General features: G+C 34.5%; 2 protein-coding genes across 10 annotated transcripts; both read right to left on the bottom strand.

Moving 5' to 3' along the window:
- Nucleotides 1–620: 620 nt before the first annotated feature.
- On the bottom strand, nt 621–10,407 carry LOC132162104 (uncharacterized). 4 transcript variants are annotated; one of them, XM_059572359.1, is made up of 17 exons: nt 10,219–10,407; nt 9,738–9,843; nt 7,504–7,549; nt 7,264–7,421; nt 6,945–7,062; nt 5,873–5,955; nt 5,431–5,490; nt 4,953–5,210; nt 4,200–4,296; nt 3,893–3,943; nt 3,684–3,764; nt 3,375–3,446; nt 2,910–2,972; nt 2,624–2,776; nt 1,661–1,718; nt 1,517–1,569; nt 621–1,011 (listed from the first exon to the last, which is right to left on the bottom strand). In XM_059572359.1, the coding sequence occupies exons 2-17, from the start codon at nt 9,836–9,838 to the stop codon at nt 934–936; spliced, it is 1,530 nt and encodes a 509-aa protein (XP_059428342.1). In that variant the 5' UTR covers nt 9,839–9,843; nt 10,219–10,407; the 3' UTR covers nt 621–933. The 4 variants fall into 4 exon arrangements, with proteins under 4 accessions (XP_059428342.1, XP_059428340.1, XP_059428341.1 ...); XM_059572357.1 differs by having other exon boundaries at nt 10,060–10,406; XM_059572358.1 differs by having other exon boundaries at nt 10,071–10,406.
- A 3,982-nt stretch (nt 10,408–14,389) lies between these two features.
- On the bottom strand, nt 14,390–20,188 carry LOC132192127 (uncharacterized). Of its 6 annotated transcripts, XM_059607357.1 has the most exons (6): nt 19,971–20,180; nt 17,293–18,129; nt 17,002–17,158; nt 16,168–16,255; nt 14,847–14,913; nt 14,390–14,748 (listed from the first exon to the last, which is right to left on the bottom strand). In XM_059607357.1, the coding sequence occupies exons 3-6, from the start codon at nt 17,108–17,110 to the stop codon at nt 14,695–14,697; spliced, it is 318 nt and encodes a 105-aa protein (XP_059463340.1). In that variant the 5' UTR covers nt 17,111–17,158; nt 17,293–18,129; nt 19,971–20,180; the 3' UTR covers nt 14,390–14,694. The 6 variants fall into 6 exon arrangements, 3 of the variants coding, with proteins under 3 accessions (XP_059463340.1, XP_059463341.1, XP_059463339.1); XR_009441319.1 differs by lacking the exon at nt 17,293–18,129 and having other exon boundaries at nt 16,168–16,620; nt 19,971–20,188; XR_009441321.1 differs by lacking the exon at nt 17,293–18,129 and having other exon boundaries at nt 16,168–16,380; nt 19,971–20,185.
- Nucleotides 20,189–20,749: the final 561 nt, after the last annotated feature.

The following is a 20,749-nucleotide window of genomic DNA, read 5'->3' as shown; positions in this document are numbered from 1 at the left end:
TTAAAAAGTATGACAATACTCAAGAAATTAAATCGGTGACTCAGAAACTAAGAGATAGTAATCTACAATGACAATAAATTTACTTTGATTTTTAATTTCAATGTGGATATTTCATGAATGGGTCATTAGAAGTTAAGTGAGCACTTGATTAATTAGAATAAATACTAAAGTGCAACTAAAATTTTTTAGCGGAATAAGTTGTAGTTAATGGTAACCTCTAACAAGTTGACAAGTGTTCTAGGCCCATTTGATCTAGTTTTATTTTTCTTTTAGGTCCACTCTCAAGCTGCCCTTTTGGGCTTGACCTAATTGCACAAGGAAGAGTACTCCAAGTGGTCATGTGAATTGGTGTTGAGGTAAGATTTTGCTTTCCAAGTTCCATTCTAACTAGGATTCACATGCCTATTTTAAATTGAGTCTTGTGTACGCGAGGCCACACTCTTTGGTCACATGTATGTTATATAGGTTAATACATATTTACACTGTTGTGTGTAGTTGTGTGTGTATATATATATATATAGTTGATAGGCTGCTTAGATAGTTAGATGCATCAGTGATGACATGGTGATCATGCAGTTGCTAACAAAATACAAAACATGACCTGTAAAGACTCCTACATATCAAGAAATACAAGGCAGATAATTAAATAAATGAGCATTGGAATTGTAAAAAGAAATTAGAGTTCTGAGATTTGTTCCTACTTGCTCCATAGCTAGTTTGTCCATATGACCCCTCTGAACATTTTCTTTTCTTAATTAATTACAAGGGCATTGCCCAGTTACAGAGCATTTATATTTTTGTAAATTTTACTTCTCTCCCTTCTCATTCCCCTTCCATTTCTTATTCCAAGAATGTCCTCATCAAGTAAGCTCCCAGGATCCTAAATGCTAAAGCTTGGGAGGCAATACCTACAACACAGGTGCAATGATCAACTTAGTTAATTTCAGAGAAAGCCCCTGGATGGAACTTCTTACTCAATGCTTCTATGGCTGATTCAATCCGTGCTTGATCCTGCAACCAAATTTTTTGAAAGCTTAGACATTATTGAAATAACTTCTTGTCAAACTTTAAGAGCACTAGCAGCAGCTTCCCTTTGCTTTTCCCTAAGTTTAGGGCATCAAACTACTTTTTACTTTCCTATAAAAATATATTTCACAGTAGTTTCCCTTACCTTTCTCAATACCATTAAAATATTATTTATTTACAAAATACAAGTTCCCTACTTATCCTCACTTTTTTCACAAGATCCCAACACAATCCCCAATTAAAGACAAAAAGATGAACGATAAATGTTTATATTAAAATATGTATAATGAACCACTTTTGGTTCCCTACACATTGAGAAATATTGTAGCAACCCCTAAGGGTTGGTTAAATGTAAGGAATTTGATGTGAGTAGGTTTTTGTAATTTTTTTGAAATTTTTCTTAAACATAAGAAAGAGAATGACATATAGGGCATCTGCTGTAAGTGTTCTAATGGCAAAGCTTGAAAACCCTTGTGAAGTATTATCATACCTCGCCTTTGAAACTAATTACCAGAGGTCCATATCTCGATTTGCGGTAACACCCTTGATTTTGTAGAGGAAATCACAATTAGAATGAGATAAAGAAGATGATCATATACGCCTAAAAATCCGCACTAGGTAAAAAGACTCTTACCAATGTACAGGTCTGGGAATTCAAGACAAAGTTTTGATAGAGGTTGAGCAGTTTCTAGCTGAATTTTATCAAAGAAAGATAACAATGAGATGATACCACCAAAACAGTAGAATATCGGAAGTACATGCTTATTAAATTAAACTATATGATAGTACTACAATTAAATAAACCATAAAAAGATTGCCAGAATTCTAAGATATGCCTCAATGAAATTGCTCAAGCAATATGTTTTCCTTCAACAAGTTAAAAAGAAAAAAACAACTTTGGTGAGCATCTCAATCTTAAAATAATAATTCTGGACATTTTCAAGTACAGGAATTCTAGGTTCTCTTTCTAGAAAAATTGACAATGCATGCTAGTGAAAGAGTGGGTGAATTTATTTCTTCCCCAATTCACAAACACATACTTTACATATAACTTCTCCACTGAATCTGCAAATTCATCCCAATTTTTCTTCTCAACATTCATCCCCAATTTAAAGACAACCCCATACCCAGATACCAATGGTCAGCCAAGGATGGCCAGTAGTATTGTCAAATAGGCCAAGTGTATTCAGTTTAACATAACTAAAATGTGATTAACAGTGAAAGAGATTCTCATGTCTGTAAGTACCTACAATTCTGTCCACTTAATAGTATACAATGTTTTAGATGTAACAGGCCTAGTGCATATGCAGCCAGACGACAGCTAAAGCAAAAAGCAGAAGTAAGAAAGAAATCAAAACATTTCTTTACTTGATGAGCAGCTAATCAACAGAGACAGAACCGAGAAAGAAAAAAAACAGAAACAAAGGCTGCTCCACATGTACTGAACATATAATTAAGAACAGGTAATGTCAGGTCAGAAGTATGTACTTGAACAGAAAAATCTTGAACTCTAGCAACAATTGCAATGGCTAACGCAATCAATAGTTAAAATATTAAATTATTGACAGCAGAAAAATAGTAGACTCTTAACACATACATCTGAAAGCTGTGTTGTCAAGCACTTTAATATGTATGGCTCCATTAACACTAGCAGGCCACTAGACCCTGTTAATTCAATCAAACATTCCCACTCCTTGTCCAGCTCCATAACATTTGTTGCAGTAAGAATGATCACATTTTGACACTTTATCTACAAATAAACAATCACCTGATACTAATTAGTTCAAACTAACACTTGATAAGTTCATTTGTTGATGATTCAATATGGTGAGGTTCTAGCTGAAGTTACATATCAAGAACTATGAGAGCTTTTAGAAACATACCAAGGGCACATCCAGCTTCTCATGATGCAACAGTTCAGTGATACCTTCAGGCAACAGAGCCATCTAAAATGAAACATGCAAGGATGAGCTCAAATTCTGTGTCAAATACTCTAGCACCATAATCTACGTCTTAACATTTTACGCAATGTGGTAATAAGTTCAAATATATAGATAAATTTAGCATGTCAGCGCCATTGGTTTAATTTTCCCACTTAATGGATTTTCCTCTCAGTTGCAATCTACAAGGAAATTATACTAATAAGAGAGTACCAGTCTGTTTAATAACAATGCATTCAAGTAATTATGTCATCCTTTCACATCAATTCTGGCATAATTTTCCTTTTTTCCTTTCTTTTCTAAAAACATATAATTCATCAAGTCACTCTAATTATACCCCAAACAAAATATGCGATGCTCTCAACTTATGACATAATCCAAAAGTAATTAACTCTTGAAATCAAATACCTCATTCTTGTCACCAGTGCATTGATCACCTAAAAGATGCCGAAGATATTCTTCAAATTCCTCATCAGGAGCCTAAATTGTGGATAAATGACCAACATAGATGGAGTTAGTGCAACAAATAAACTGTAAAGCCTGCAGAAACCATGACATCTCTTGATATGCCCATAAACAAACAATCACTAGTGAATGGACTTAGCAGGAGCTTGAATAGAAACTGGCACAAAAGGAAAAAAAAAAAAAACTGACACATGTTGCAAGATATTAATAACTTAGGATTGAAAAAAGTTCACTTGAAATTAAACAACGCACCAGGCGAACTCCAAAAGCCTTTGCAACACCTAATGATGTCACATCCGAATGCAATGGGCCTACCCCACCATATATAAAAACCTGTATGGCCATATATATCAAGAGTGTACCCATGAAGAATAAGAACTTAGGAAGGAAAAACTGTCAGTCATTTTATATCATTTCATTTAGCCACTAAAACAACTCTCTAACAGTTTGCAACAGGTTACCATATCATTAGTAGATTTTTGTCGTTCAACTTCGTCAGCCACAGAATCTACCTGGTACAAGAAGAATGTCAGAGAAAATGAAACTGTATTAAAAATGAGAAATAACTGCAACATTTACAAATCTATATGTAACTCCACATTCATCGTTCAATGAAGAAACACAATGCTTATTATTCATGTGCATATCTCTATCACTATTATCAATGGTTCCACCCTGCACATTTGATATGCAAACAGGTATGTGGTAAAAGAAAGTACATAGGCCAACTATGTTTTGCCAAGATGATTTCAGCAAATAGTAACTTACATCATTCCGAACGACAGTCGTTTGTGATACAGACCAGCCAATTGAATGAAGCTTTCGACACAACGAAGGTCCTAACTGATCCTCAATGGTACCAAACCTGAGCTATGCAACAGATAAAAGAATACTAGAAACTTCAGCATTTATGTTGATTTGCCTATTGTCACTTTCGGGTGCTGTGACTTCTGTAAGCCCTCCTTCAGTAGTAACAGTCAATAGGAAAGACAAATAGAAACTACCAGGGTTATTCCACACACTGACATTTGATAAAGTTCAAACATTTTGGATTACAAACGTTCTTTCCTTCTATCAGAATGCCACGCCAAACATCTTTAACTATGTTGCGCTGATGCATGTGTCTGTGTCCTTGTTTCATGAGTGAAATGCGAAAATTTCTTTGTTGACATAAAAGCAACATAAATCCATAAAACAAAGCAGCTGACTTCTAGTGCTTAGCAATTTCCATGATGATATCAAGATAATTTTAAAATGGCTGGTGAAGGATCAACTTACAACCCATGACATAATGCGATGATTCATGAATCATGGCTAAATATCACATGAAAAAAAGAAGAAAAAAAGAAGAAGAGTAATTGACAATTGAAGAAGTTCAACAGTTGAACAAAATAACATATCTCTTGAGAGGCCATCCAACAGCTTTAAATGCTTACAAGTAGAGAGAATAACTGATCAAAGAAATCAAGAGAACAGAGACCATTTGCATTGAAACACATGTAATATCAACAAGGGACTTACAGAATCTCATCCCCCACAGCAATAGCTGATGCTGTGCGCATGCTGTTTTTACGTAAATCAATACTATCCGGACCATTGCTACCAGCAGAAAAACTCCCACAAACTGAAGGAGAAAACTTTTTTGCTCTCCCTGCTCTCTCTGATCTTCCATCGGAGAGCAGATATGCAGGTCTAAATGTTTCCTTATTATTGGAGGAAGCAGTGATGCGCAATAATGCATTAGGAACTGTGTCATATATGCTACCGACTGAAGTGTAACTGTGAGAAATTCAAAGAAAAAATATCCAAATCAAAATTATTAAATAAAAAAAAAAAAAACCTATTTCAATTCACATGCACGTCTCATTTATATTTGCATCAGGGACCACACTGTTAGTGTCAGAAGCATAGCCTGCACCACCATAGTTAAGCAAGCAACTTCTAAAGAAAAAATCAACAAAAAGCCCAATATTTTAAGATGTAAGAGAGTAAGAATTACCCTTTATCATAGAGAGTACAGTATCGGACCTTGCAAGTCAAAATGAAGGCCCAAACATCTCTGCCAAAGAAACATCAGTTAGAACCCTCAAATTTAGCCAAAGTTGAATTCAAGTGGAACATTAAAAATTTCCAAAATCCTTAAGCATCACTATAAACATTCATGGAGAGAACTAAATAATAACGACACAATAGTCCCAGATTATAGGGCCAGATCAATCTTATTTAAGTTTTACTCAATGTTGTTAATGTTGCTGAAATGACTACCAAAAACAGATACACACAAAAACAAACATATATGAATGTATGTAGCTACGTATGTAAACTTTTAGTCCATTTTCATGAGCTGCCAAGGCAACCAAAGAAAGTTTTCTCTCAAACAGCACTTGACATTTGAGAAGGAGAAAGTAGCTAGCGGAGACGGCATATAGTAATTGAGATACCTGTAAGACCAATCCAAGATAGGGTTCACTCGCATGAAAGATGGCCATCCAGGTGAACTGGGAGAAAACTGTTCTTGGCCTACCTGTGAGATTAAGGTAAAAAAGTAAAGGATTAAAGGCAGCTATGCAGCCTGAACTATGGGGTTATTTGTGATGTGCCCCTAAATTACATTTTTTTTTTTTCTTTTGCAATAAAGACACTTATTTCAAGATTAATTTGCAATGTTCACCTTACCATCCTGTTCAATTACCACTTGTCCTAAAAGCTTAAGCTAATAGAAAGAAATAAATTTAGAGCCTATTTGGGATTGCGTTAGAGAGCTTAAAAAGTGCTTTTAATACCTAAAAAGCTGTGTCAAACAAAAAGATAATATGTTTGGTAAAAATTTCTAAAAGTACTTCGTTGACTTTTTTACTCTAAAAATTGACAAAACTCTATTTTTCAAACACAATCCCAAATATGTTCTTAATCATTTAATCAATACTTTAACACTCCTCACGTGTAGGCTCAAATTTCCTTTTAATAGGTGAGACCCAACACGTGGAATATTTAATTTAAATGGGGGATGAATTGATAAAGTCAAGGTTCGAACTCAAGAGCTTTGGCTCTGATACTATGTTAACCTATCACTTATCCCAGAATTTAAGTTGATAGAAAGAAGTAAATTTAATCATTTAATCAACACTTTAACACATCCGAAACTAGTGTCAAAACTAACAGATTAGTAGATAGGTGGAGTGCTGAAATGCACTAATCTGCCAAAATTAACAAATTAGTGCACTTTTGTATTATCCACCCTATTAATCGGTTAATTTGACATTGATTTGGACAATGGTGTGTACATGGCAAATTAATCTCGAATTAGGGTGTTATTTGCAAAAATTTGTAATTTAGGAGGGACATTACGATGACCCCATAAATTAAGGTGGACAACAGCAGTTAAACCCAGAATAAAACAATGATATCGGCTTTCAAATAGAAATCACAAAGAACTATGGAACATAATCTAGCAAGCAGGAAATTATTAGATAAAATGTATCATGTCTTGTCAACGTAGAGCATGAAAGATACCGCAGTAGGATCACCAATTCGAACACCAAGGAAAATAGCTCTAATTGGTTTAGCTTTTAATAAAGCTTCCAAACCAGACTTGAAATCAGTGCGAATGATGTCCAGTTGTAAACCATAGCTGCCAAATAAGAATAAACCAAGCAGTTAGATCCTTCAATATTACAGGGCCTAGAGGTAAAAAAATATTATCATCTTGAGTATACATAAACTTTATTAATCATTCAAGTAAAAATGTGTGGGTGGGTGTTAGGAGGGGGGGCGCGAGCGGCGGGGATGGGGGTGAGGATCAAAAAAAGAAAATAAGAGGAGAGTCTCTTACATAGAGGCTGCATCATAGGTAAATGAGTTGATTTCAGGGAAAGCAGAGGGGCTCTCAAAATATATTGTTCGAATTGGAAAATCTTTTAGACCCTCGTTAGAACAGCTTTGCTCCCGTTTATACAAAAAATAGCCAGCCCTAAGTAGGTGCAGCAAAACCTATACATCCAGTTTCATTGTCACTATCAATGGGACAGACGGTAACTGATGGATAACTAAAGGAAAACACATGAAAACATACAGTTGAGTCCTTTCCTCCATTAAAGCTGAAGGCGACCTCTTCAATGCTGTTAAGAAAAAGAAATATCAGGTGTGGCAAACATCAGCAAACTTACATGCTTTTGCTTCCAATGGATAATGACAGATAAAGATTATAAAAGCAGCAAGTCATCAGAAGAAAAAAGAACAAAAAAAAAAAGATGCATATTGAATACATAAACGGGAAAATTTTGAAAATTAAAGCCAAATACACCACATGAAAACTCTTTGCTCATCATTCCTTGAGTTTTAGTAAGGAAAAGAAATGAGGCCCCAGGAATAATACTCTAGCCTTCTAAATTCGTATCTCTAATTCCTTCAAACTAACAAGAGAAAGTGGTATACAAAGTATACATCGTAGCTATGCAACATAAAGAAAAGAATGCTTAGGAGATCATAATGATAAATTCATATGACATGACTCCAGTATGGATCATGTCCCCACTATTGTTTGTCTGGACACTTACTATCTGAAGCATCCATCACATAGAGTCTATGTGAGACACATATGAGACCCACTTGGATCCCACATGAAGCCACGCACATGTATGGTCCAGATTTATGCAATGTGAACAATACATTGAAAGTGATATGCTCCTTCCACTGATGGTATTAGGTGGGGTTATGAAGTATAACACGTGCATACATTTAAGTCAGTGTATGGGTGAAGAGAGGGGCAAGTGTGTATAGAAGGCGACTGCATTTCCACAGAGCAATGAAGTATAATTCTTTCTAAATGGGAATATAAGTCATACTTAGGAAGAATTTTCTTCCTTCCACTATGTCATCTAAAATTACTAACTTTAATCATTCAATTAAGTACCCAATAATGCTAACATCAAATTAACCCATTTGATAAGCTAAGAAGATTCTGTTCCAAAAATGGAGACCAGAAAATCAAAAACCTTAACAGTGCTTACTCAAACTGCAAGAAAATTTTTCATATAAAGCAAAATTTCTTCTATTAAGCAGCAAGTCAGCAACATTTGTTGTATTTATACTAATGCCCCCCCTCTCATCCCCAACAAGAACAAAAAAAAAAAAAAAAAAAACCAAACCTTAGTCTCATCAATGTCCAATAGATGTACAGCGTAAACATCTGAAGAATCTCATAACGTAATAAAAGACAGAAATGATCTAGTAATATTTGTCGTATCTACGAAGTGCCCAAAAACACATAAGGAGAATTTGTCGTGTCTATCCCGACCACCACGAATTTCTCATCGACAACCAAAACACTATTGACAAATGGCAAAAACATCTGAGATCCTCGTAGGGGAATGACAAGCAGCAATAATCTAGTAATCTTTGTGGCATCTACCCTAACGCCACTCCCAAAACAGTAGTCAAGGAAATAATAAAGAACTTAGTATCATTAACACCCAAAACAGTAGTCACATGCATGAAAAAACATCTGAATATCTTAAAAGAGATTAAGGGATAGCAAACATCCAGACAATACTCAAGAAAAGAATGGCCGAAGTACCCTCTGGATTGAGTAAGCATACACATTAATAGGTAAACTTCCACACATCCGTATCTAAAATTTTAATATGTCCTCCACTCATTAAGCTGAAACTTTAACTAATAGCTTGACATAAGCACCATTGACTTGGTCCCAAACAAGTAAAATAAAAATAGCTATTTGGCTGATTATAACTAAATCATCAATTAATCCACATATCTAATTTTATTTTTCAATAATATTATGAGTTGAATCACTTCGCAATGAGAACATTTCTGAATACAAATCAACAATGTAAGAAAAACTAATAAAATCTTGACAGTAAAAAGCATGCGCCAATAGTGTGAATCTGAGACAACGGATTGAATATACCCTATTCAATTAAATGCTGGGCACAAAAGGCAAACCAAACTGGCTGTGATGGACATTTAAAGAAACAAAAGCATAGATGTAACAGTATTCAATATATTTGTTTCAAGTTCAACTGTTTCATCCCTAATACAAGCATTAGTGCATTCTTCATAATATCAATCAGCATGCATAAAGTATAAGATTCAAAATGTTAACATTTTTTTTTTCCTTTTCCTAGTTTTCTAAGCAACCAAATGGAGTGTAAACTCCAAACCTTGACGCCTAAAATCCACAAACCAATTCATAACAAATGTTTTGCACCACAAAAAGAAAAAATAATGTAAATTACAAAATTTGAAACAAAACCCAAAAAGTAAAGAGGGGAAAAAGAAAGAACTTACGAGTACAAAGCCAGAGCTCTCTGAATAACATAGATGGCGTGTTCGTACTTGGTCTTGAGCCGCCGGTCACCACTCTCTCTGATTGCCTTATCGATCTCCATGTGCCCTGACACACAAATTTGTATAAAATCATCAAACGTGAAAGTAAAGAAAATGGGGTATTCCAAATTGAACATATATTGCTGTTTCTCGGAAAGAAAAGCAAATGGGTCTTCCTAAATCCATAAAAAAATTCAAAAAAACTGTCGGAAAATTAGGCAAATGGGGCTTCAAAACTCGAAGAGATGTTGCAGTTCCTGGCAAGCTATGACGTGAAACTCACTTTTCACGCACCTCTGAGTGGACTGAGTTAGATGTAAAGCTTGGAAGAGAAAGCTGTGAATAAATAGGCCTAGTGAATGAGATATTTCTAATGGGTTCTTGGTTGTTTTCTCAGAATCGAAACAAATTGCTGAGGCAGATGTCTTGGACTTTGCATTACGTGTTGTTTAGATGCCACAGGTTCTTTATCTCTGAAACTGAAAGTAGTTTCTCTTCGTCTTCTACTCTTTATTTCACACAAAAGCTCCGCACGCGGCCAAGTTGAAAATTGAAACGGAACTTGGATCCCGATGGTGTCGTAAATTCTAATGGCAATGGCAATATTCGGGAATTATTCCCATGATTTTTCATTTTCCGAATATATTTCTTCTTCTTTAATTAAAAAGGGAACGGAATATACTCCACATGTTTTACAAATGGAAAGCACAAAATATGTCATTCTTGTTCTTTGACAACTTTATTACCATTTTTGCTTTAAAAAAGTATTTATTACCTTTTTTTTATTGGCTATATAATTATGCTAATGAGAGATATCTAATTAAAAACAAAAAAACAAAAAAAAAAAACAAAAACAGAAAAACAAAGTATTGTTAAAGATGGAGCAGTTAAAATGCAAATGACAGAAATTTCCTCCAAACCGGTATGGAGAAAATATTATTCAACCGATGTAAAATAATGCAAAGTGTCTATAAACATTTAAAATACACTTTAAATTTTTAACTTCATTAATAGCAGTTTACTAATTTAGACTAAATTTAATGTGCCTTCTAAATGTTTATAAACATTTAGCACTATTTTACATGGGTTTGACCGTTTGAGGATATTTCCTCTACACCGGTTTGAAGGAAATTTATGTCCAAATGCAAATGGGAGTACAAAATCTGTCATTCTTGTTCTTTAACAACTTTATTACCATTTTTGTTTTTAAAAAATATTTATTACCTTTTTTTTATTGGCTATATAATTATGCTAATGAGAGATACCTAAAAAAAACAAAAAAAAAACAAAGCATTGTTAAAGATTAAGGAGCAGTTAAAATGGTGCACAAGTTGAAAAGATGGTGAGCTCAATATGAGCAAATAGGAGGTCTCCAAAGAGTCATTTAAAGTTTTTGCATTTCTGGAGGTTGTGAGTAATATGCAAGAGATTTTAAGGTGGACTTATTCTTAAAGTTGTAATTTAAAAAATTCAAACTTCTCTTCTTTGGGTTTAATATGATGCTTTTGATATAATTTTAAAATTTTAAAATATCTAAATCTTAAGCTTAAAAATTTTCTAGAAGAAAGATTCATATACCGCTTTTCACATTGTAACCATCATCACTAAGGCTATAAATGAAAAGAGTCACTCGTGATTGCCCATTTCTTTGAAACTTCCTAAAAGAGCCTCAATTCTATTGCTAACAACACACCCATGTGGAGTAGACTTTAGTTGTTGGAATTTTCTTTTTTTTTTTCTTCTTCTTTGACAAGTATTATTGGACTTTTTTTTTTTCTTCTTTCTTTTGAGAAACTTATGCAAAAATACTATGCAAAGGAAAATGAATTAGTAAAAGTTATAATATCCGTAACGCAGTTGGATTGATAATTTGTTTTTTTTAATGTATTTTCTTGTTTGTCAAAGTTAGCAAGGAGTATGGGGTACTACCATTTGTTCCGTCATTAACGGTTCAAGAAACTTCCAATGAAAGAGGAAGAAAATTCAGGAATTCTTGTTCCATTTCCATTTGAATGAAAGTCTAAGTTGGACCAGCAGCCTTAGTTGTCCCCTTCCTTTTGCCCACCAAGCAGCAACAAAAGAATTAATACAAGTAAAGAAAACATAAGCACTTCACTTGGAACATTTCAACATCAATCACCTTTTTTGTTAGTCCTCTTCATATTCTCTATCCAATTAACTTAGTCAACTTATTATATTCGTGGATATTGTATTTACAAACTCCCTTGAAACATAATGTTTATATAGTAACAAGCAATAAGAGATAAGCACATGATTATTTCTTTATTTATTCTTTTTTTAATTTTTAATGACAGGAAACCTCTTTAAAGCATGACCATTTGTGTATTCACTCTTGTCACCTATCAGGCAAACTTCAAATCCGTGTAAAACGCTCGTTCCATGCGAATTCAAGAAACTATGGTGAAAAGTCGACCCTCACCTCTCGTCTGACTTAAATTTCCATGGCCAATTCCACACCAAAGAGGACATGAAATCAATGAAACAAATGGCTTATAAGCTTACCAAAGTTAGCTTGCGAAAGATACTTTCGATGCCTAAGTTAGTTAAGAGTTTGATGAAGATTTAGCCCTGATTCTTGTGCTCTCTATTTCTCTTTTTTGCTTTTGATCTCTCACATTTTATATATTTCTACATGATGATGAGAACAATATCCATAATTTTTTATTGTCAAATGACATTATTCATATTTGTTTCTTCTCATTTAGATATTTTCCTTCTTATATAAAATAATAACTAGAGCACGTAAGCACATTGATAATGTCTACTTCTGTTATATGTTCAATCATTGCATATACATGAGAACAGAAAATGAGAGAGAGAGAAAGAGAGAGTTCTATGTGGGAAGGTAAGAAGCAATCTAGGATGACATGTAGGTGGCCGAACCGTCAAGGGAGTGGTTCGACCACTCTCAATCGGCTTTTGTAAGTGGTTGAACCACTCCTGTAGTTAAGGGAATGGTTTGGCCACCTCAACAGCCATTCATTTTTAAAAAAATTAAAAAATTTATTGTCACAATCTAAACCATTCATTTAAAAGGAACTATCCAAATAAAATGTATTGGAACTGGTGCAGCTGGATCCCAATCTTAAAATCTTTTAAGCTAATGTTGACAGAATTTCTTCCATGTGTTTTCATCATTAAACCATGCCTTTTTATTCTATGGAGCACTATCTATGATATGCTTTAGCCTGGATTCCTCATGTAGTGGAGCAGTTTCTTTAGACTGTAATAGTGTAATACGTTGGCCAGCATATGGACATTTTATTTTATTTTATTTTTTCTAATAAATTTGTAACCTGCTATTTTATCTTTATTGGATATGTTATGGACACGTACGTATTAATTAAAATTTTTTGTTCATAATTTTGTCCCTTTTGGACATGTTATAGTCATAGACGTGTTATTTGTAAATTTTCAATGTGATGATGTAAGTTTTTAAGAATGAACAAAAGAAACAAGTTTTGCTATTTTGGAAACAGAAAACTGTTTCCAAAACAGGTAAACAAACAAGCTCCAACTCTTGGGAAGATTAGGCATCGCAATATTGTGAAACTATATGGTTTTTGCTATCATTAGGGCTCCATTTTTATTGTGATAATTTTTCAAGAGAATCAACTACACTAAAGATGGGTATAAGAAGAAATCATTTAGGGCCCGTTTGATTTGCGGAATAGACCACTAGAATGGAATTGCTATTCCCATGGAATAATCATTCTTTTGTTTAATAGAAGTCTATTCCTGTAAATAGTTATTCCTATGAAAATGACTAATCTCATCTACACAAGTATAGCTATTTCTCTTAAAAATGAGAGAAATAGCTATTTCTCATGGGAATGACAAGGTTTTCCGAAAAAAACCTTTTTTTTTTTTTTTTTCTCAAACTTAAAATAATAATAATATTAAAAATAATAATAATAATAATCATGTGGCTGCCAGCCACCCACAGAAGGCCCATTGGGAGGGTGGTCGGGACTTGGCCACCACATGTTTAACCATTTTTGTCTTTTTTTTTTTTTTTTGTTAAATTTGAGATTTGGAAAAAATAGAAATCAAATGGGCTTTTTAATAATTTTAGTTCAATTCCAATTACGAAATATGTGTTACTACCAAACTAGAAAATTTGAATAATTATTCAATTCTAACCTCTTCTATTCCCCATTTCCTAATGAACTACGCATTCCGCGAACCAAACGAGCTTCTAGTGTTTTTGTCTTAGTGAGTTTTGGTACTATAAGGTGACTTGGCTAGTTATTATTAAAGAGCACAAAATACCTAATTTATGCAAACTCCCTATTGAAGTTATTTTCTAAATAAACTAATGGACTCGTGATCAAACTCAACTTACTTGAGCTGAGTTTGAGCTTAATTAATTTCATACGAGCAGGTCAGTCAAGCTCGACTCGAGCTCAACCCCGTGTAAGTATTTGATGAATCGAATTCAAACATTCAATACTCCACTCGACAAGATTAAATCCCTACTTTGACTCGAATTATATTTTAGAAACTCCTATGATTTTGGCCCTTAGCTGATCAATCGAAGATAGCAATTATATGCATGCTGCTACTTTTAGAATAATAATAGACTAACTATATAAATGAATAATCTCGACACCTCCAATTACAATTGCAGGACAGAATTTCACATGGAGCAAGAAGTAAATTTGCCCAAAATCTGAAGCAACCTTACTCTAAAACTGGTTAGTTAAAATACACAAATGCTTAGCTGGGGATAAGATTAGCAGTCCTCTAGATGTCTCTGAACTCTTAACCCAAATTTCCTGTGCAATGACTTCTACAAAGAAAACTCTAAATTCTTATAACCTACGGCTGCTTCATCATCAATCTGCACAAACAAAACTGTGCAAAATTCTTCGGACCACTAGACAATTCCAATTAGCTAGTCATACAGGCCTTCTTCATTCCAGGTGTCAACTAAAAAATCAACCATCTCCTGAAGAATCCATGAAGTAATATAATGTCCTTATCAACATTGTTTCAAAAGTGAGAATGCGAAGAAGGAAAAAGATCGAGAGCATCTACGGAACTCACCGCTAAGGGAATTGGCTGCTGAAAAGGTTCAGTAGATAAAAGCAAATCTTCGTAAGTAGTGGTCCAGCTGCAAAAGATCATACACAACATTACATGGTTATCTATATGAACCTCCTCATAAAATTCTACATACACGATTATGATGCTGATTCTTGTGTCTCCCTTTTACCCAAAAAACCCCACCTCTCAAGCAACTAAGAAAAAAAGGCTTTTGACCCTACTTCAAATATTAATAGATTTCATATGTTTAAGGTGAAAAACAAAAGGTTAGTCAATCAATATGCTACTGAGAAGCGCAGAAATCTCTCTCTCAAGATCCCCTTTCTTAAACACTAAACATGTCAGAAAGTCCAGACCCAGTTTTCCATTAAAAGAAACCTAGAATCAAGGATTGACGGAAAACTTTGGTGAACAGAAAGGTACAAACAAAGCCTGATAAATGTGAGTGAGAAGTTGGGAGCATTATTTTCCTTGTACTAAAAGTTACATCTTAAAGAATTCTTGTCATGATGGTACAATAATTTATTTTGTCACATACATTTAAGCAGGGATTTCATATTTATTTCTCACAAAGCACATAGAAACAAGGATGCATGAATCCCATCCCATGCCAGATTTTGATTAAATTAAATTTTATGGTTGGGTTTCTGATGTTTCACAAGAGGCCATTCCGTTTTAGACCACCCATGGAGTACCCTACTGACGAACACATCTCATTTCAAGCACTTTCCATTCAACATCGGCATGGCTTTTGTCCCATTTCTCTCCCCAATTATTTTTTGATAAGTAATAAAATTTCGTTAAAATTTATATGTTCTCCGATTTATCCTTTCTAATTTTTTGACTCCAAATTCCTTCACTATATGGATCAAGGATATGGTGGTAACCTTTTTTATCCTTTCTAAAAAGTTAATAAAGTAAGGCTTCCAGCTTTTGGATGTATATAAATCCATCTTCATCTCAGAATTGCAAAGGGAACTCACAAGTAAAGTTCCAACCAAGGTTGGCAGAACTATTAAGTTCACGTCAGAACTTGAGAGGATAATGAATCCCCAACCCAACAACCGGGAAAGCAAATATACATGAAAATTAATGGTTAGTTTAATGGTTTTATGCAAGTAGACGTGTGCACATGCATATGCGTGCTACATTTTCCTGATGTTGCTATAATTGAAAGAAACGAAAAGTATATTGACATAGATCACCAAGCAGGTCAGAGAAAGTAAATTGTGGCAGTGGACTACAAAACTGGCACCTGCCAAAGTGTTTTAATCATCAACATCCAGTAAAATTTTGAAAAAAATTTAAAAGATGTATATACCTCATAATCGGTTCTCTTCGTGCTCTTCGTGATTTTTTAGACTGGTCACCAACCCATTCTTTTCTTCTCTCATGCCAAGATATCTCAGCTGCACAGTAAGTTCACCCATCAGAAGCAAAGGCTTTTACTTCAAAACTTCTAACGAGGGGGAAGAAGGGACTTTTCAACAGCACTAAGTGCATTAAGTAGTAACAAGAAAGTGCATCAGCAAACCTCCAGCAAACAAGAAGTTCTATAAGTAGCCAGATAGACATCTTACAAGTCTTGGGGAAAGTTCGTATATAGAGTGCTACGGTCATCTCATACTCACCATTACTAACAGCCCATAACACTCCCACACAAACTTTTATTCTCACCTCATCCTAAAATGCTGTGGTTCCATCATACAAAGTTCATATTCAGTCAAAACAAACAGACCCTTGGTGTGTATTTAACACCGTCAAATGCTTGCTGCTGAATAGTGTTCAAACATACTCAGGATTACTTCGTCAATTTTACAATATACCAAATAGCATCATGAACATAATTATAGACTTTCAATCAGCATGTTCTCCAGTCTTAAATATAATTACAGAGGAACAAAAGAACATGGAAATGGATTTCTAGCATACTAATTCCAACAATTTATCACTTTATGATTATTATCTATGATTCAGGTCACCCCGCTAAAGTCTTCACCTAACCATGCACATTGAAAAGGTCAGTTTTAGTATAAGTTCGACGATGTCCCAAAAGAACCTTTTCTAGTGGTAGACTGATAACTACTATCACAGTCCTTGAAAGCAGATTATACGGTATATACAACAAAGACAAGCTTTCCCTTAATAGACATACCATGGTTAACAAATATCTCTTTCTCGCTGGGCTTCTCTGTGCTAGAATTATTTGATCCTCCCGAAGGTCGATTTTCATGGGAACTAGAATTGCTACCATTAGTTTCCATTGTCTCCAGACTCAAGTCTCAACAAACATTGCCTTCAAAACCACTACACTGCACAAAAAGTTAAAGGATGGAGAAAGAATTCATCAGCTTACAAGAAAGAAATCCATTGTACTGGATATTGACCAGAAGGGACAAGCATGTCATGCAGTGAGGTGAAAGAAGTTCAAAAACTGGAGATTGACCTGAAATATCACAATGAGATATAAATCTGCCTCGAGCTTGCTCATTCTTGTAACCAGGAATATCTAACCAACTAATTTGCAGCTTCTAGATGTCAAATTCAAGACTGATAGTTGTAACACTCCGATCCCATAGGAGGAAGATGAAGAGTAGCCCACATAGACTAGATAGTTTATAAAGATAGTCATGAGTGCTAAGTCTCACATTGCCTAGTTACTAAGTGAAACTAGGCTTTATAATAAATTCTACGGCAAGTCCAAATTGACTAGTCCTTTTGGATTCATATCGCAGATATGGTTAGCGCTTTTTCCAGTGTCGTTACACTTAAATATAATATAAATTGGCTCAAACATATAAAATTTAAGTTTTTGGTTGAGTTATCCCACTGTACAATATTTATGGTCTCATTAAAAAACTCTCAAAAGTGTGAATTTCCCCAGGATATGTAATTAGAGCTAAGGTTCAATGTTTAGATCAACAATTAAGGTAATTATGGCGAGTACAAAATTTGAAATATAAAAGTCCAATGGCAAACACAACTTCTCTCTCTCTCTCAAAAGTGTGAATTTCCCCACGATATGTGATCAGAGCTAAGGTTCAATGTTTAGATCAACAATTAAGGTAATTATGGCGAGTACAAAATTTGAAGTATAAAAGTGCAATGGCAAACACAACTTCTCTCTCTCTCTCTCTCTCTCTCTCTTTCTCAATATCCTTATTCAACAAAGAGTTTAAAAGAGTCTATAAGATGTTATTGAGAAAGGCAAAGATATGACAGAAGATCAACAATGATGAGTAGAAGGAGATGGATGGTAGCTACTGGGGCAATTCATCTCAACCTATCAGATGAAGACATACATCATATTATTGATAAAGAAAAACCTAAGAAAATATGGCAAAAATTGAAGAACAGATGACAAAAATCTATACATAAGAAAACAATTATATAGTTTACTGATGGAGGAAGATATAGATATGTTTGAGCATCTTAACAAGTTTAACATGTTGAATAGACAATTGTTAAACTTTAGGGTGAAAATTGAAGAGAAAGACAACGATATTTCTATTAAAATCGCTCCCCACTTCGTTTGATCACTTAGGACATTATTGAATGGAAAGAGACTTTCGAATTTGGAAAGACAACTAAAACATTCTTATCACATGAAATGAGAAGAAAACCTGTCAATGGTCATGGTGACGCGCAACAAAATAATAACAAAATTTACACAGTAATTTAGAACAAAGTGAGAAGCAAGGAGCTAAGAGAGGAGAGAGAGAAAAAAAGAAAGAAGCTAGAAAGAGAGAAGCAAGGAAAGAGAGAGAAGAGAGAAGAAGTTGGGGAGAAGAGAAGAGAAGGAGAGAGAAAATCATTTTCTCATAATTTTATTCTATCAGTCCCCTTCCATTGGAGTACAATGCATGCTTAAATAGACTTTGATTGAACTCTAGGGAAACGCCCATTTATTAACTTACCTAACTTGGCAATACCCATTATTAAATTATCCAAAATAATTTAGGGCAACACTTAATACATTGACTCTTGAAAATTAAAATAAATATAAATTAAGACAATTCAATAAATGGGCGTTGACCGATATTATTTTAGGTAATTCAATAAATGGTGTTGCCTATGCTTTTTTTTTTATAAGTAATGTTGTATATACCAAAAAGCGCAGAGGGGCGCAACCCAAGAACACAGGACGTGAGTAAGTCAATAAATTGGCATTGCCCTAGGGTTTAGCCGTGAGTCAATTTAAGCATGCTTTGTACACCAATGGAGGCAGATTTGATAGAATTAAAAATGAAGAGTTGATTCTTCTCCCTTTGCCCTCTTCTTTCTCTCTTTGCCCTAGCTTCTTCTATCTTCTCTCTCTTTCCCGGCTTACCGGCTTCTCTCTTTCTAGCTTCTTCTCTCTCTCTTCTTTTAGCTTCTTTCTCCTCACTTTTCCCTAATTTCACCATGTATTGTTGTGATCATTGTTTGTCCCGCATCAGATGGGCAAGCAGAAAATAGAAGTTCATTCTTGCTAGCCAAAATCTTCCTTCAATCATGCATCTCGAGCCTATATTGTTTACCATCACTAACTCCTAAAATTCCAACATCCAAGAAACAATTTCTTAAGTGGTAATTAAAAGACCTCTAAACAAAGTGAAAAGCCCGTAATTTTTCAGTCCTTTCCACATCCCACTTCAACATTTTCAAATAAAGACTCGGAAAAGTTTTTGTGAGCGCATTCTTTTCACCTATTATTAGATTATGTTCACTTCTTGTATTGGTAATGCACAGATAAACGTGCCTTACTATCATCTATTAATTAAGGTAAGATAGCAACACACATACACATCAATTGAGCATAAGATTTTTATGTGGCTCACTTTCCCTATTCGATAGGATATCTACAAGCATATTCATCAACTATCACAAACAAGCTCGATATACCAACTGACAATAGACCTAGTACAAGCAAAAACCAAAGGAACCCACAACTTCATAGCATTAAAAATGCAATTAAAAATTAAAAAAAAAAAAAAAAAATCACGAAATCTCCATCGACAAACAATGAAACCCACATCAAATTATGCAGAATATAATTCAAAGAGACAATAAAAAAAGAAATAAAATAAGAAAAATAAAAGAAATTTAAAGGCTATAAAGAGAAGGATGGGAAGGAGGGCATACCTTTCGGAGTTCAAGTCTGAACCATGTGGACTGTCTGTGAAGGAAGCGTTTTGGGTTGAACTCGAAAAAGAAAGACGATCTTTTTTGAAGATTCGAGAATTTTGCAAATGCACAAGGGAGTGATTTGAAAATCAAGAAGGAAAAAAGTATATAAGATTCTTTCGGAATTTCTTGTATCTAAAGAACTCGGAAGGTCAAACGTATGCCATCCCCCTATTATGCAGACGCCCCCTATTATGCAGACGTGGCTAGATGCGCACAAGAACAAGTTTTTATTTTATTTTATTTTTTAAGGAGAAATGTTAGGAACCATCTTTTTATCCTTCTAAAGTTGATGTGACTTTCAAAATCACCATTAGATCAAAATTTAAGTATGATTCATCTAAAATTTAATAGTGATTTTAAAAGCCACATCAGCTTTAAAATGATAAAAATAAAATAAAAAGATGGTCTCTAATATTACTCCCTTTTAAGAGGGGGGGTTTCACCCCACGATAGGTGGATATGGTCATGACTTGTGTGCGTACGGTCTCATACTTTGTTTTGATTAATGGACAACCTCATGCGCATATTTAACCCACGAGGGGACTCCATCAAGGAGATCCTCTGTCACCCTATTTATTCATAATGTGTGCTGAAGGGCTTAGTAATCTACTAAGTAAGGCTGAGGCTAATAAGGAGATTTCGGGGTTTCCAATCACAAGGAGCGGGGTGAAACTAAGTCATCTCTTTTTTGCAGATGATAGTTTGCTATTTTGCAGGGCAACCCTGGAGGAATG

This window comes from Corylus avellana, chromosome ca9 (assembly GCF_901000735.1).
Source record: "Corylus avellana chromosome ca9, CavTom2PMs-1.0".
NCBI classification, from domain to species: domain Eukaryota; kingdom Viridiplantae; phylum Streptophyta; class Magnoliopsida; order Fagales; family Betulaceae; genus Corylus; species Corylus avellana.
The sequence above is the reverse complement of the archived record's forward strand: the minus strand, read 5'-3'. Positions and strand labels throughout refer to the sequence as shown.

Excerpts from the sequence above, each read along its gene's own strand:
- LOC132192127 (XM_059607358.1), bottom strand. The coding sequence starts at position 17,110 with ATGGAAACTAATGGTAGCAATTCTAGTTCCCATGAAAATCGACCTTCG. Across the intron at positions 16,256-17,001 it reads AGAGATATTTGTTAACCATG|CTGAGATATCTTGGCATGAG; the intron begins GTATGTCTATTA and ends CTTACTGTGCAG. Across the intron at positions 14,914-16,167 it reads CGAAGAGAACCGATTATGAG|CTGGACCACTACTTACGAAG; the intron begins GTATATACATCT and ends GATCTTTTGCAG.
- LOC132162104 (XM_059572356.1), bottom strand. The coding sequence starts at position 9,913 with ATGTTCAATTTGGAATACCCCATTTTCTTTACTTTCACGTTTGATGAT. Across the intron at positions 5,956-6,944 it reads GAATTGGTGATCCTACTGCG|GTAGGCCAAGAACAGTTTTC; the intron begins GTATCTTTCATG and ends TTAATCTCACAG. Across the intron at positions 3,944-4,199 it reads CGACTGTCGTTCGGAATGAT|GTAGATTCTGTGGCTGACGA; the intron begins GTAAGTTACTAT and ends TTCTTGTACCAG.